The sequence below is a fragment of the Cavia porcellus genome, unplaced genomic scaffold (genome assembly GCF_034190915.1).
Source record: "Cavia porcellus strain 051 isolate PalLab524CR breed Dunkin Hartley unplaced genomic scaffold, mCavPor4.1 scaffold_3, whole genome shotgun sequence".
Taxonomy (NCBI): Eukaryota; Metazoa; Chordata; class Mammalia; order Rodentia; family Caviidae; genus Cavia; species Cavia porcellus.
In genome coordinates, this window is record NW_026947486.1 from 93393108 (window position 1) to 93408283 (window position 15176).

General features: G+C 39.2%; 1 protein-coding gene across 2 annotated transcripts; it reads left to right on the forward strand.

The window, feature by feature from the left end:
- Positions 1-2360: 2360 nt before the first annotated feature.
- Rbmx2 (RNA binding motif protein X-linked 2) lies at positions 2361-14358 on the forward strand. Of its 2 annotated transcripts, XM_003462244.4 has the most exons (6): positions 2361-2558; positions 2751-2866; positions 3835-3886; positions 10591-10720; positions 12007-12181; positions 12694-14358. In XM_003462244.4, the coding sequence occupies exons 1-6, from the start codon at positions 2554-2556 to the stop codon at positions 13215-13217; spliced, it is 1002 nt and encodes a 333-aa protein (XP_003462292.2). In that variant the 5' UTR covers positions 2361-2553; the 3' UTR covers positions 13218-14358. The 2 variants fall into 2 exon arrangements, with proteins under 2 accessions (XP_003462292.2, XP_063102488.1); XM_063246418.1 differs by lacking the exons at positions 2361-2558; positions 2751-2866 and having other exon boundaries at positions 3869-4039.
- Positions 14359-15176: the final 818 nt, after the last annotated feature.

Genomic DNA, 15176 nt, shown 5'->3' on the forward strand with positions numbered 1-15176 from the left:
AGAATATAAGCCCTGTGAGAATAGAAATTTTGCTTGTTCTGATGTATGGTGTTACATCCCCAGCACCTAGAATAGCATCTGACACTTCATAGCTGCTCATTAAAAACTTGTTTCATGAATGAGTAAAAGACAGAAGCAAGAAAACAAAAAGACATAAACACTCTATCAAGATAATGTGACAATTAAAATATAAGTGCTATCTGGATAAAGGTAAGAATATTCTAATAGTATAGACAGGAACTAAAGGAAAAGAAAGTTATCTCCTATCTTCATCTATTTCCCAGAGGTAACAACACACTTGCAGGGCTGGAGATTTAGTTCAGTGGCATAAGCACCTGCCCAGCAAGTGTGCGGTTGCCAGTTCGATCCCCAATACCACAAAACACACACACACACACACACCTGCATGCACTTTATATTTCATTAGCTAATAAGCATATTGGTTATATGCTATGGGTTCAGGAAGTGTTTCAGGTTTGAGGTACTGAGAACATATAAATGGAAAGCTTTTATTTGCCAAGATCTTACTTCTATGTAGAGAACATAAAGGAGATTTTTGTGCTGCAGAATTTGGAAGTAGGAGTTATTGTCAGGAAATGGAAAGGTTAGAAAAGGTTTCTTGCACTAGGTATGACTCGATGCAGATTTGGAGTTTAGGCAGGTTTCGATCAATGTAGGGAGATGGCTCAGAAATAAGGGGCAAGGTGATGAAAGGGGCTCTCAGGGAATGTATACACTTGTAGCCTGGCTGAAGTTAAAGCTTGCTGTAGTGAAATAATGAGAGAAGAGACTGGAGAGTTGGGGCCGGTGGCAGGGGTAAGAGTACTAAAAGAGCCAGGAGACATCTGACATGACACATATTAGGATTGTGACCAGAAGACATGCATTTTATAGATACTGCCTCAGTGCAATTGTTGGACTTGGGTGATTAGGTGAATATTTTGAGGTGAGGAAAAGCAAAGACTGAGATATGATACCCATGTTTTTGAGCTGGGAAACCAGAGGAAGGTGATTGTATTTCCCAAAATAGAGGAGTTAGCAGGGAGGGGAGTGTTTTGTGGGGTGGTAAGTGCAAAGCGAAGATAACATTGGCTAGACTAACGGTTCAGCCTTTCTTTGATTATAGAGGTAGCCTTTGACTTCCTCAGCACTGCACATAAAAGCTAGGATTAAATGCTGCACACAATAGGTACTGAGTGGATGTTATTAGTGAAGACAACTAATAGCCACTTTAGATGGGAAACCCTGTTTCTCTTCTCAGATGTTAGGCTCACAGAGCCCTCTATCCTTATCCCTTTCAACTAGACGTACATATTACTTTATCTTCTAATTCCTACTAATTGAAGTGCATCTGTGAAGAATCTGACTTCCTTATTGTTTTGGTTACTTTTCTCTCGTTGCTGAGACAAAACATCTGAGGCCCAAAATGAAGGAAGTAAAGATTTATTTAGCTCACAGTTCTTGGAGATTTTGGTCCATAATCAACTGGCCTCAAGGCAGGGTGGCATGACATAGGGGCAACACAAACATGTAGTTTAAAGAAATCTGGGAATTTACAAAAAACAAAACAAAACAAAACCTTGTTATTTTTCATTTTAAATTCCTCAGAATTTAAATTCTTCACTTATTAAGGAGCAGGAATTTAAATTATTAATAATTAATGATGAAATTAAATTATTAAATTCCTTAATAACAGGAATTTAAATTCCTCACTTATTAAGGAGCAGGCACTTAGTAGGGAGCAACTACACCTCCCTTTAGTAGGGAGTGGGATGCATTCCATGCCACCCAAGGAAGTATGCTCTTTGTCCTAAATCCTAATTCACTGTCTATTCTTAATTTTCATCAATGTGGTGCGTCACCTAACTGTATCTCAGGCCTTCACTAGCTAGATTTTCATAAAGCAACTAAATCTAATTTCTACATTGTGATGAGGGACAACAAAAGATTTACCCTTTCACCCATCTTCTTCACTTTTCTGCCCACTTCCCTTTGAAACAGTGTCTCACTATGCTATTCAGGCTGGCCTCAAACTCTAGGAGATTCTCCTGTCTCAGCCTCTCGAATGCTTAGATTGCAGGCACCTGCTACCATGCCCGGCTTGCTCTAATTTCTGCACAGAGGTTTGATGGGACTGTGTGAGCAACTGACTGGGAGTGAAAGTCCCAGTGGAGCTTGAGATTGGAAGCGCTGGCTGTAACTTAAAGTTGCCGCTTTAAGCATTCTTTTCAGTTTTCATTGTGTAAACTAAACTAAACTAAACTAATCAACGTCAGGGATTTGCCAGGAACTTAGGCAATAACTCATACCCTTGCCTCTTATCACAGCACAGAGTTGTGAGAGCGTAGGGAGAAATTCTCTCTAGCGAAGGGGCAAGGGCCAGCAAGCAAGAAAAACCGCTTTGGTGCTTCTGCGCAGGCGCCCTTCCTGGCGGCGACTGAGCTCTTTCCGCTTCACTTCCGCAGACGTCAGTGGGCGGTGCGGAGGTCGTACCGCGCCTGCGCTGCGCAGCCTAGACCGGAAGCTGAGCGCCGAACGCGAACCTGCGCAAAGATGAAGTAAGGTTTCAGTTTGTCGCTGAGGAAGGGGGAGTGGGCCACAGGGGGTAGCCCGCAAGGGGTTGGGTGGTAGAGTGTCTAATGGGCGAGGGAAGGTAGCGGCTTGGAAACCACAGCATCTCCTTCCCTAGTTTTGCTTTCTTCCCTCAGGCGGGCCTGTCTTACTTGCCCGCTTCTCTGACCCCTGTATAGCCCTTTAACTAAGGTGAAGCTGATTAACGAGCTGAATGAGCGAGAGGTCCAGCTTGGGGTGGCGGAGAAGGTATCCTGGCATTCTGAGTACAAAGACAGCGCCTGGATCTTTCTAGGTAAGGTCCACATCTTTCTCCAGCAGTGCTCCCAAGTCTCTCCTAGACTGCTTCAAGTTATTTGGAGCTCCCGCCCATCATTTCTCCCTACATTTATCACGCACTTTTGTATCCTGTCTGCCCGTGAATCCATCCGCCCCCCCCCGGCCTTTTGGCCTGTTTTAGTGTGCTGTCCCTACCAGTCAGCGCTCCTGGAAGTTACTGTTTGCTGTTCACCATGCTAAGAGTCTCTCTACTTGGTTTCCAGAGACTTGTCATCTCTCTCTCACCCACTCACCCATTATACAGCTAAGGAAAACGAGGTGCAGAGGAGTTAATGGACTTCCCTCGCGTTACACAGCCAAAACTAGGGGGTTGTACAACTCATGGTCTTAGCCACTATCCTGATTACTACAGACTGCCTTTTCCCATCCCTCTTTCCGCAGAATTTATTTTTCTCTTTCACTTAGCTCCTGCTTTCCATTTATGGCCACATTGCTATCCCGATATTCACTTTCACAACCAGTAATTCTGCCATTTGTTTAGAGAGGTTATTGCGCCCATCACATAATGTTATAATTAATTCTTAAATCAGTCCTGAGAAGCAAATATACTAATATCCCCATTTTACAGAGAAGAGGAAAATTTGGAGAAATTATCTCCTATGAAATACTTAACAGTTGTCTTTATGATCTTTAATTTATGTTCAGAGGGAGTTTGTAATAACATAAACTGTTATATTTGTATTTGTCCATAGGAGTTTGGATATGAGGACTGAATAAGATTTCTTTGGTTAGTGGTAAACCCAGCCCTTCTACTCAGTTAACCATTTTTTTGTATATTACTGACATCTTATATGTACTTCTGTCATTGCATCAGACTGATTTCTGTGAGGGCAAGGCTTGTGGCATATTTAGTACTCTCAGTGCACAGTATATGCTAGACATTCAATTAATACTTATTGAATGATAATGTATTTTCTTTTCTAGGAGGGCTTCCTTATGAACTGACTGAAGGAGATGTCATCTGTGTCTTCTCACAGTAAGTTCTGCCAAGCAGCAACACAGACTGGAATCCAAAAACCAATGCAGCACTTTTTCCCAGGACAAACTTCCAAAGCCTGATCTTTACCTGCAGGATTTCTATGTCTTCTGGTCTTTTGAGCTCTAACCAGAATCTCCCATACAAAACAGCGTAAGACATTCCAGCTCTTCTCTTTCAGCTAGTAGCTCTGAACTTTTCCAAACTTCCCACAAGCCGTTGGCGAAGGCTCTTAAACCACATGGTCAATCATAGCAGCAAGCCCACTTCTCTGGTACCAAATTCTGTATTGGTTACTTTTCTCTCACTGCTTTGACAAAATACCCAACACCCAAAATTCAGGAAGTAAAGGTTTATTTAGCTACTGTTTGTGGAGGTTTCAGTTCATAATCGACTGGCTCCAAGGCAGGGTGGTGTGGCACAAAGGGAAACTGTTCAGGGCAACACAAGACACCAAAAGAAGGATAGCAAGCCTCTTTTCCTCCCTTACATTAAAAGCAAGCTACCCAACACCAGGGTGGATGTAACACCCATACCATCCCTTTGCCCATCTCTTGCACAGGATGAGGATATTTACAATGTGAGCACCCTGGCATCCTGCTGAGACATTTAATTAAACTTCTAAACTTCTTAAATTAACACAATGCATTGATGGATGTATCATTACACCAGATGTCCTGGAAATTTCCTTTATAGCAAAAGAAAAAAACTGCTTTCTGGTCCTTTAACTGTGATATAAATATTTTTCTCCTAGTTGGTGATTTATATTCTGACTTGGTTTATTGGGATTTCTTTGCTGAGCAAAGTTTTAAAAAATTTTTATTCATATATTTTAGTAGGTAAAATTGAACTTCTTAGGGGAGTATATAGCTCTATGAGTTGTAATTCTTGTATAGATTTGTCTAATCACCACCACAATTAGAGTGAAAAACAGTTCTGTTACCCCCAAACTCCCTTATGCTTGCTCTTTATAGTTTCCCCTCAGTATTTTATTTTTATGTGCGTCTATTTATCTTTCATTGCTTCTAGATTTTGAGTTATGATTAGAGGATATTTTTCCCTATCTACCCATTTGTATTCTTGTACCTGTATGACTTCAGTTTTGTACATTGAAGTCTCTAATCTATTCTGTTGTACATTGTAAGGCTTGGATCCAGTTTTATAGTTTTTTGTTTTGTTTTGTTCTTTTGTTTTTTTCAGACAGGTTCCTGTTGATGTAGTTCAGGCTGGCCTTGAGCTTACTGTGTAGCCCATGGCGGCCTTGAAGTTGCAGCTAGGGTCAGGGGTCAGCTCTCCCTCAGCCTCAGGCCTGTGCCACCATGCCTGGTTTATAATTCTCCAAATGGCTATCCAGTTGCCCTAACTACGTGCCAACTTTATCATACACTAAATTTTTTCCTACATACAGTACTTCAGTTTCTCAGCATTTTGTTCTGTTAGTCAGTCATTTTATTTGTCAGTACCACACTAGTTATTTAGAGAAGTTTTTCAGTATATTTAATATTGTATATGGTAGAATTATACTTACTATTCTTTATTAAGTTTTCCCAGAGATTTCTACATGTTCATTTTTTCTACAAAAATTTAGAATCAACTTACTTAGCTCCAGGAGAAAAACAAACATTTTTATTAGGGCTATATTAAATTTATTTATTAACTTGTGGGAAGATCTTGCTATCTTTATGATACTGAGTTACCCAATCCAAGAACAAGTGATGTCTTTATATTTGTTCAAATTTATGTTTGTGTCTTTCAGGAGTTTTAAAAATGCTTACTATATATAGAGTTTATACATTGCTTGTTGTTAAGTCCATTTCTAAACATGTTATCTTTTTTGTTGCTATTTTGAATAGGATTTTCCTTCTATTATAGCTTTTGCTTATTTTTTGTATGTAAGAGGGTATTGATTTTTAACTATGTCCTTTATTAAATTTTTAGTTTGTTTTTATTAATGTTTTTAAACAATAAAATTCGTGGTTGTGTTGGCACACATCTATGATTCCAGTATTCTGGGAGACTGAGGGAGAAGGATGGCAAAGTGCCAGTCCAGCCTGCATAATTTATTGACTTAGTAAGACCCTGTCTCAAAATTTAAAAAAAAGGACTGGGGATGTAGTTTAGTGAAAAGCTCTGGATTTATTCCTCAATACCCGCCCCCCCATACACAAAGCAAAAACAAAATCAAAACCAAAACGAACAAAAAACAATAAAATTGCTTATTTTTGTACAGAGACCTGAATTCAGGATCTTGTGCTTGCCAGGAAGACACTGTGCCGCTGAGCCATATCCCTGGCCCTGAAATTCTTTAAAGTTACTGATTTTTCTGAGTATGGCTTCAGTCAGTCACCTCTCATAAATTTTCCTATATGTTTTTCTGATTTTTGTTCTGAGTAGTCTGCCATCAATTTTTTTGTTTATTTTGTTTCATTGTTTCATCTAGTTGTTAGCAGGGAGAGTAGATTTCCAGTTCTAGTTAGGAGGGTGTTTTTTGTTTCAAATATTATTTTCAGCTTTATAACATAATTTGAGAACATAGTTTTTTCAATTGGAGGGTTTATTAAGATTTACTTTGAGACATAATCATAATGTATAGTCAGTTTTAATGTTTTCTGAATTCTTCAAAAGAGATACTTATATCCTTGTAGGGTTAACAGTATTAATATTTTTTTTTATTTAAGGAGAAAAAAAACCAGTAAAAGGGTAAAAGTTATACAGAATTTCAGAAAAAATAAACAGTAGGAAATCACTAGTTAATAGATTACATATTGTTATCTTAGGAATAGTTGTTCAAGTTACAAAATTAAAGCATATAAAGTGGACTTTCAAACAGTGAGACTGGAAACAGTTTTTTTCAGTGATCCAACAAAACTCAGTAATATGGTTATCTGTCTTATACACTTAAATATATATGCAGTTATATTCTTTAGAGCACTTTCTTTTCCTTTTTTTTTTGTACAATGACAATTACACATTTTGGGTTTTATTACTCCCACAGTTCTTATCACTTTTTTTGAAGAGAGTAAAACCAAATGTGACATAACAGAGCAGAGTCAGTCAAATCAAAAAGATGGATATAATAGATAATGTAAAAACAAAATACTAGGTGATCAACAATGGTTACCATACTGCCTCTTGCTATCTTAAAAAGAATTCCCTATATCATCAGTTATAATAAAATTGAACAAAATAGTAAAGAATAAAACCAAAACATTGGAGACATTACAGGACTTTAAAAGAAGATAATAGTCAACCGGAATGGGCGTCATAATGAATCTTATTGTCTTCACAGTTTTGCCTATACTTTTGAACTTGGTACTATCAAGCAAAGCAGAATAGAGGAAAATCAGTCAAAGCAAGATGGTGAGGGCTATACAGGGTTTCAAATCAAGTTACTATAATGTATTCTGCAATTTTTTTAAATTTTTCCCTTAATTAAAAAGATAAAAATAAAAAGTAAATAATTAAAAAAGGAGATTTAGATAAAAGAGGGCATAACAACAAAACAGCGCAGGTCAAAGCATAACCATTTAAGCAAAATAGTGTTTCATCACAAGATATCCTGACATAAAAGTAGTTATCATAGTGTCTCTTTCCTTGAAATCTTTGAGTATAACTTTGTATACTGTAGCACCAAACATATCAAGACAATGTAAAACCATTGAAGAGAATGACAGTATTACAGGGTATTTAGAACCAACTATCAGAAAATGAACAATGGTTTCTGTATAATCTCCTTGTCTATAAAAGTTTTTGCTTATATTATCACATATAATAAAATCCAGTAAGATACAACCTGTTAAGACCGATGGAGACCGAAGAATAAAAGCTTGATGGGACTTCAAAGCAAGATGATACTAAATCAGCACCAACTATTATGATGTCTTGTTTTCTCCAAAATAGCTGTTCCTACCATCCAATCTTCTCTGCCTCATTTCTGTTGAGCTCTTTTTCTGTCGTTTGTTGTCAGTTTGTCTTCTTCATTTTGCTTTCTGCTCCATTCATTGTGGCCTCTCTGCCACTGTTTCTGGAGTCTTGGTATTTTCCTTTTTTAGAATATCCTGCAGTGGGGCTGGGGATTTAGCTCAGCGGCATAAGCGCCTGCCTTGCAAGCAGGCAGTCATGAGTTTGATCCCTGGTACCGATAAAAACGAAAACGAAAAAGACCAAAAAAAATTTTAAAAAAAGAATATCCTGCAGTATTCTCTGTAGAGTTAAATTGGTGGTTGCAAATTCCCCTAGTTCCTCTTTATCTTGGAAGCACCTTGTTTTTCCGTCAATTTCTAGGGACAGTTGTGTAGGATATATCAATGTTGGTTGGAGGTTGTTATCTTTCAAAGCTTGAATTATTTCCCCCCACGCTCTTCGTGATTTGATGGTTTGTGCCGAGAAGTCTGCTGTAATTCTGATGGGTGTTCCCTTGTAAGTGATCTGTTTCTTGTCTCTGACAGCTTTTAGTATTCTGTTCTTATATTGGATTTCTGGAATTTTGATTATTATATGTCTGGGTGTAGCTCTGTTTGGGTTGTAGTTGGCTGGGGTCCTGTATGCCTCATCCATCTGAGTATCTTTACCTTTTGCTAAATTAGGGAAATTCTCTTGGATTATTTCTGTGAATAGCTTTTGTAGTCCATTTGTTTGTGTCTTTTATGTTCTTAATTCTTAAGTTATAGATCCTTTTATCGTCTTCTAGCCTTTGTATTATTACTGTTTGTTTTCTTATTTTTAAGAAGTTTTTCATTTCATGCTCCCACATTACAAATCTGCCCTCCAGTTCAGATAACCTATCCTTAGTTTCTTTCAAGCTGTTATGCCAGCTTTCGATAGAGTTTTTAGTTTGTTGGTAATCTCTTTGAACCTGCTTCACGTATTCTATGTTTTCTCTATTTTCTCCATCAAACAATTCTCCCCTTTTTTTCTGTTCTTCCATTCCACCATCTGTTCTTTCTTGGGCGGTGTTTAGCATTTCTCTTTACTTATATCTTGCTTTATTTATTAAATACTTCATTTTTAAACTCATCTAAGAGGCTCTGGAGATAGCGCTTTATGTTTATTGGTGCCATGTCTGATGTTACATGTTTTCTGTCTTTCTTTGCGTTTCCCTTTCCTGGATCAGTGTTCTCAGGCTTGGGGACTGAGGACCCTTTCTTGTTGCTTCCTCTTCCCATACTTTTTGTTCCTTCCTACAAGCGAATGTAGGAGGCCCGATTTTTTTCTCTTTATCGGTTACAGTTTGTTTGAATTGCGCAGGCTAGGTGTTCCTGCCCACTGCAGTGTACTAGGCAGACACAGACCTGGGCAGCCTCTGCTGGGCCCACCCCTCCATCTCAACGTACCAAAGGCTTCACTGCTAGAGTGCACCTTCAGGCGCTGGGACCTGGTTTAGGCTAGCCTACTGGGTCTTAGTCAGCGGCGTCATGCAGGCCAGGCACGCCCCACCAATCCCGCTTGAGAGGGGAATATGCGACTAATGTCACTGCAGAGTCCTTTTCCAGCAAGTCTGCCCGGTCCCAGTATGTCCTTTGCTGGAGCCTCCTACTCTGTGAAAGGGTCCCCGTCCACTCACTCGCTGCAAGTCAATGTAGGGTTCCCTGCTAGTCCCGCTCTCAACTCCATTCACAGATTCCCACTCTCAGAGCTTTCATGCGTCTCTCTCCCTGCCCAGCAGATTTGGACGCAGCAGTGGCAGCAGGAAAGTCAAATCGCAGCTTCCAGTGGCACAGGTTCCAGCTTCCGTGCTGAGATTTTATCTGTTCCTGTTATAGCACCAGGATTGGATTTCCAGTTAGTTTCTCTTAGCTTAGTTCATTCCTGAGTCGGCAGGGTGTATCTCCCCTTGCTTAGGACTCCTCTTACCGCACCATTCCTGAATTTTAAGTGGGGTATCTCAGAGAGCCTCTGTAGCTGCCGCTATCTGTCTGCCATATTCTTCCAGAAGTCCCAGTATCAGTATATTTACTAATGTGACAATATTTGTGTTAATAAAATTATTTATTTTATATTTTATAAGTTTATCTTTCTATGGTCTTATTTCTGAGTGTCAAGTTACCTCATACTATTTCTCTTCATATTTCTAATAGTGTTTTTAATTAAAAGTTTTGATTTCTTAACTGTAACGAAGGTTCATGAATTATGCCCTTTTATGTATTAGAACCTTTTTTAGTGTAAAATAATTCTCTTAGTCCCACTTAATATTTTTAATTTTGCCATGAATGTATCCCCTGTATGCTCACAAACTGGGAATTGAATGGAGGACCTTTGCTCTGAGCTATATCCCCAGATTCCTAGTCCTCTTTTTTTCTTTGGTGCTGAGAATTGAACTCACAACCTTGTGCTTACAAGTCAGGAGCTGTGCACTGTGCTGCTGAGTTATATCCTGTCCCCCCACCCAACCATTTTTGGTACTGAAAATCAAACTTGTGCTTACCAGGCCTCCCCGTCCTTTTTTAAAATTTTAATTTTTTATTTTGAGAGAGGGTCTGGCTAAATTGCCCAGGCTGGGCTCAAACCTGTGATCCTCCTGCCTTAGGCTTGAAGTTGTTTTTGTTCTTAATGTTGTTTTTGCTGATTTAGTTTTTTTAGTTTCAACTTTTCTATGTTATTTTGTTCTGGAAGAGTCTTCTGTATAGACTTTGTTATTTGAATATTTATCATCCAATCTGAAAGTTTGTACAATTTAAATCATTTGTGTCTTTTTAATAAAATAGGTATGGGGAAATTGTTAATATTAATCTTGTACGAGATAAGAAAACTGGGAAATCCAAAGGATTCTGTTTCCTCTGTTATGAAGACCAGAGAAGCACAATTCTGGCCGTTGACAATTTTAATGGAATTAAGGTAAGTGTGTTTATAATGCAGAATTTGGCTAGCCTTTTCCTGTGCATAGGAGTTAGGTCTTCCCAGGTGTAGGGACAGTGCTGATCATGGGTGTGGTGTGAGGCCTGCAGAGATATGGAGATAAACGCATTGGGAAATGATTCCAGAAAATAATTCAGTTTCCTTATGGGCTTTCCTGGGTTTGTTTCTTTTCCTCATCTGTTATCAAACCATCTTCCCAGAGTACCTTTCTCCCCACCTACCATGCAGGCCTCCATTTTTTACCTTTCCCTTTTCCATTCACATCTCTAGTGTACTAGGGAATGAAGAGACTAGCAAATACCTCTCTTCTATTTTGTCCTATGCCAGGCAACCTAGGAATTCAGTGGCCTTGTGAGTTAGGACATAGCCATGTGTGTCTGTTGTGTCATTCCTGTGACGTAGCATATTGAGCCCTGGAAATTCTCTAAAATCATCAGAGACAAATTCTACAAAAGTAAGTCATTCTCAAATTTTAAGGGAGCCAGCAGTTAATAGTCAAAGAAAAAATATTTTTCAAAAAGGAATAGGGTAGATGACAGAAGTTTCTCAGGTTTAAAAAAGGTAAGAATAAAAATTTAGTTTTGCATTGGGACAATAACAACTAAACATTTCAGATTTCAGATGGGTTTGCCTATGGAGTAAGTCTGTATCTACTTGCAAATATTTATGTGAAGGGTTAATTTTGTTGTTTACTTGGAGAATCGCAGTTTACAGGTAGGAATCAGTTTGAACTATGTACCAGTATGGTGGGGGTAGAGCAAACTGCGAGGAGTTTAGAAAAAAGAAAGTAATCTGTTTTCAACCCACCCCCCAACTGTTGGTCTCACATTGCCTTTTCCTAATTACTGTCTTGAAAAAGCAGCTGTAACTGAGGCAGATTTCAGGAATTCTGTGTAGATGTCAGATTTTTCTAGGGCATATTTTACTGTAAACTGTTACAGGTTGAGGGTAATTCATTGTTTTTGCTTCTAAATTATCAATCTGTCTTGATCCTTGTATTTGAGAGTAGTCCTTCCCAGATTTTTTAACTTCATGGCACACACACAGCCTGTTGGTATTTGCATGGCCCCACCTGACTGCCTTGAATGTATTAATAGCTAGATATGTATCCTTTGACACACCAGGTGAGCAGGTCTGCTTTACTGGTTTCCAGAGAAACAGCATGGAGATAATGGATATGGTTCAAACTATGGTTCTCCATAGCTTGGGTTCGGATAGCTTGATGTGAGGATTCTCTTTGCTGAAGGGTTGCCCATCTTCCTTAGATTAAAGGGAGAACTATCCGCGTGGACCATGTGTCCAACTATCGGGCTCCTAAGGAATCAGATGAAATGGATGATGTGACCAGACAGCTCCAGGAGAAGGGCTGTGGGGCTCACACACCCCCACCAAGTTCGTCTGAGGGCTCTGAAGATGACAAACCCACAAAGAGTAAAAAAGGTAAAGTGTTACTATTCAAGAGGCGATTCCAGGCAGTCTTAGTATCTACCCTTCCTAGTATTCATGCATACTATTGATGATCAACTCGTAAGTGCAAAAGGGGAAGATGCGGGGGTCCTTCTTTTAAATGGGAGAGGGAGATGTCAGGAAAGACTAGTAGTTTAGGTAGAAGTATGTCCCCTGAAATTGATACGTTTAAATTTTTAATACCCACTGTCTCAGAAGGTATTTGGAGATAGGATCTTTAGAGAAGTAATTCAGGGTGGGGATTGCCTTGTGTACTGACTTAACATGCCAGAGCTGATGGACACTCAAGTTGGCTTCTCAGAGGCCTGTGACCATGTCACACTGCTGCTGGGGCTGTTTTCCTCATGCATATTTTCTATCTGCTAGCATGAGAACATTTTGAATTATGACACCTTGGTTTGACATGATGTACTCAGAGAAGAAAGGTACTTTTTAGGCAATTCTTTTTGTTGTTTGCTTATTTCTTGCCCTCTTTGTGTTTCCAGACAAAAAAGAAAAAAAGAAAAAAAAGAAAGAGAAGACTAACCAGGAGGAACAGGCAAGGCAACCACCTTCCTCTTCACCTCCCAGAAGCAGAATGGTAAAGGAAAAGGATGACTTTGGCCCTAAGAAGTATAGCAGCAAGACCCTGGAGAGAGAGAGGGTTCAGAATCCGGAGTCCAGAGTGGGGAGGAAGCAGTACCCAGGCTCCCTTGAGGTCAGCACTTCCTGCCATGGTAGAGCAGAGGACCCAGAGAAAGTGCCAAGAAAGGAGAAACTGAGGCATGAGCACAAGTTCTCGAGCAGGAGGGAAGTGAGAGAAGACAAGAACAGGGATCGAGACAGAGGGCGAAGCTCAGATACACATTCCAGCCGGCGCAGCGGGTATTCTGAAGGGCACAGACATAGAAGTAGAAGTAGGAGTCGAGGTAAATCCCATACACATAGAAAGGTCCATCACTCTCAGGATCGGGAGGAGCAGGAGCGAGAGCGAGAATCCTCTAATCCCAGAGACCGCAGGCGTCACTGAAGTCTCCTTTACCTGCCCAGTTGATTTAAATATGTAAGGAAGTTCAGTGCTGCTGTTAATATTTCTATATATAATGAATTCTTTTAATCTCATGCATAGATTCATTGAGAGAGCTGTAGTTTCAACAGCCATACATCTGAATTTTTTTTTTACTCTGAGCAGTTGTCCCTGGGAATACCCCGGGAACTTTAGAGTATGTGTCCTAAATTCTGGTTTGTAAACATGGCACTTGAACCCATAGACCCTAGTTTTAGATGAAATTACCAGGAAAGGGAAAACACTAGAATTCTAGTCTTTATGTTAGATGTTTAGAACTGAACAATAGAACCTTTCCAGTTAGTAAGGAAGTGTGGCTTACTAGGTTCAGGTTCTTTCATGTGGCTGTGATAAGATCTTAAGAACAGCCAGTTCCCAACCCTTTTGAAAACAGTTTTTTATTAAAAATAAAAGGCAGAATGAAACCAAAAACAAATAGAAGAAAATAATAAAGACCAGAAAATGCAATCCCTTGTCAATCTGTCAGCATCATTTTTCATATAGATTACATTTTGATTCTTACATTTCTGTAAAAATACAAAAGACTCAGAATAGTCTAAATAACTTTGATAAAGGAACAAAACTAAAGCTTTAACCCACCGCAGTCCCACAACTTAGCACAAAGTTACACCAATGATGAGAAAACTGCATTGATACAAAGATAGACAAACTACCAGAGTACCAGTGTAAAATCCAAAAATAGATACCCACATAACAGACAATTGATTTCTGGCAAAGTTGTAAAAGCAATTAAGTGGAGAAAGGATTGTACCCTCAAATATACTGGAAGAGCTGGATATCCACATGCAGAAAAAAGTATAGCACATCAAAAATTTCTTAAAACATTCAAAAGTCAACTCAAAATGGCTCACAGTGGGTTAAAGTGAAGGCAGGTATGGCCTGAGTCATTGGCTGAAGTCATTCTGGGACAAAATTGAAAACAGTTTCTAAATGTTTTTTTTTTCATATTGTGTGTGTGTGTGTGTGTGTGTGTGTGTGTGTGTGTGTGTGTGTATTTTGTTTCTGGTTGATATATTTGCATTTTTACTTTTGGTTTATTTATTGATGTGAAATTTGTCTAAATAAAAGTAACCATTTTAATCAATTCAGTGGTATTTGTTTTGTCAATAGTATAAAATCACCACCTCCATCTAGTTCCAAAACATTACATCATTCCCACCTTATGCCCATTAAGCAATAACTCCCCATTCCCTCTATCAATCTGCTTTTGTTTTCATGATTTACTTATTCTGGGCATTTAAGTGAAACCCTACAATAGTGGCCTTTTGTGTCTAGTTCTTTCACATAGTAGAATGTTTTCAGTGTTAAGCCACATTGTGACATGTGTCAATACTTTATTCCTTTTTATGAGCACGTAACATCTGCATTGTACACCAGAAAGTGGTGCCCTGGATTATGAACTTGATTTATGATTTTGGAAGAGATGTCTGCATCTGTGTTTGTGTAGGGAAAATAGATGGCTGTGGTTGTGTTTGTCACCCAATGCAGTTTGTGAATGGGGAAGCAAAATTTCCCTGAACGCTTTTGTTTATGAATCAAATTGTGAACAGAAGCATTTGTCATCCGGGGTATTACTATGCTGCATTTTGTTGATAGGTGGACATTTGAGTTGTTTACACCTTTAAGGCAGAAAGAGGAAAAGTCGTACTGTGTAATCCAGTTCTAAGTCTGGTTCAGCAAAGCAAATGTGCCTGTTGGGAGAGGCAGTGCATGCTGGGCCGTGAGCGCCCTCTCATGTTCTTTGTGAGTGTCTTAAACTGCAAGACTCATCTGTTTCCTAATACTGAGCTATTACAGAGTCAAACAGCAGCGAAGTAGGGCCAGGAGACCCGTGTGACTGCTATTTAGCTATTCACTTCCCAGGGTGAAGCCACTGGCTCATTGCCTGAGAAGTTCCAGGCT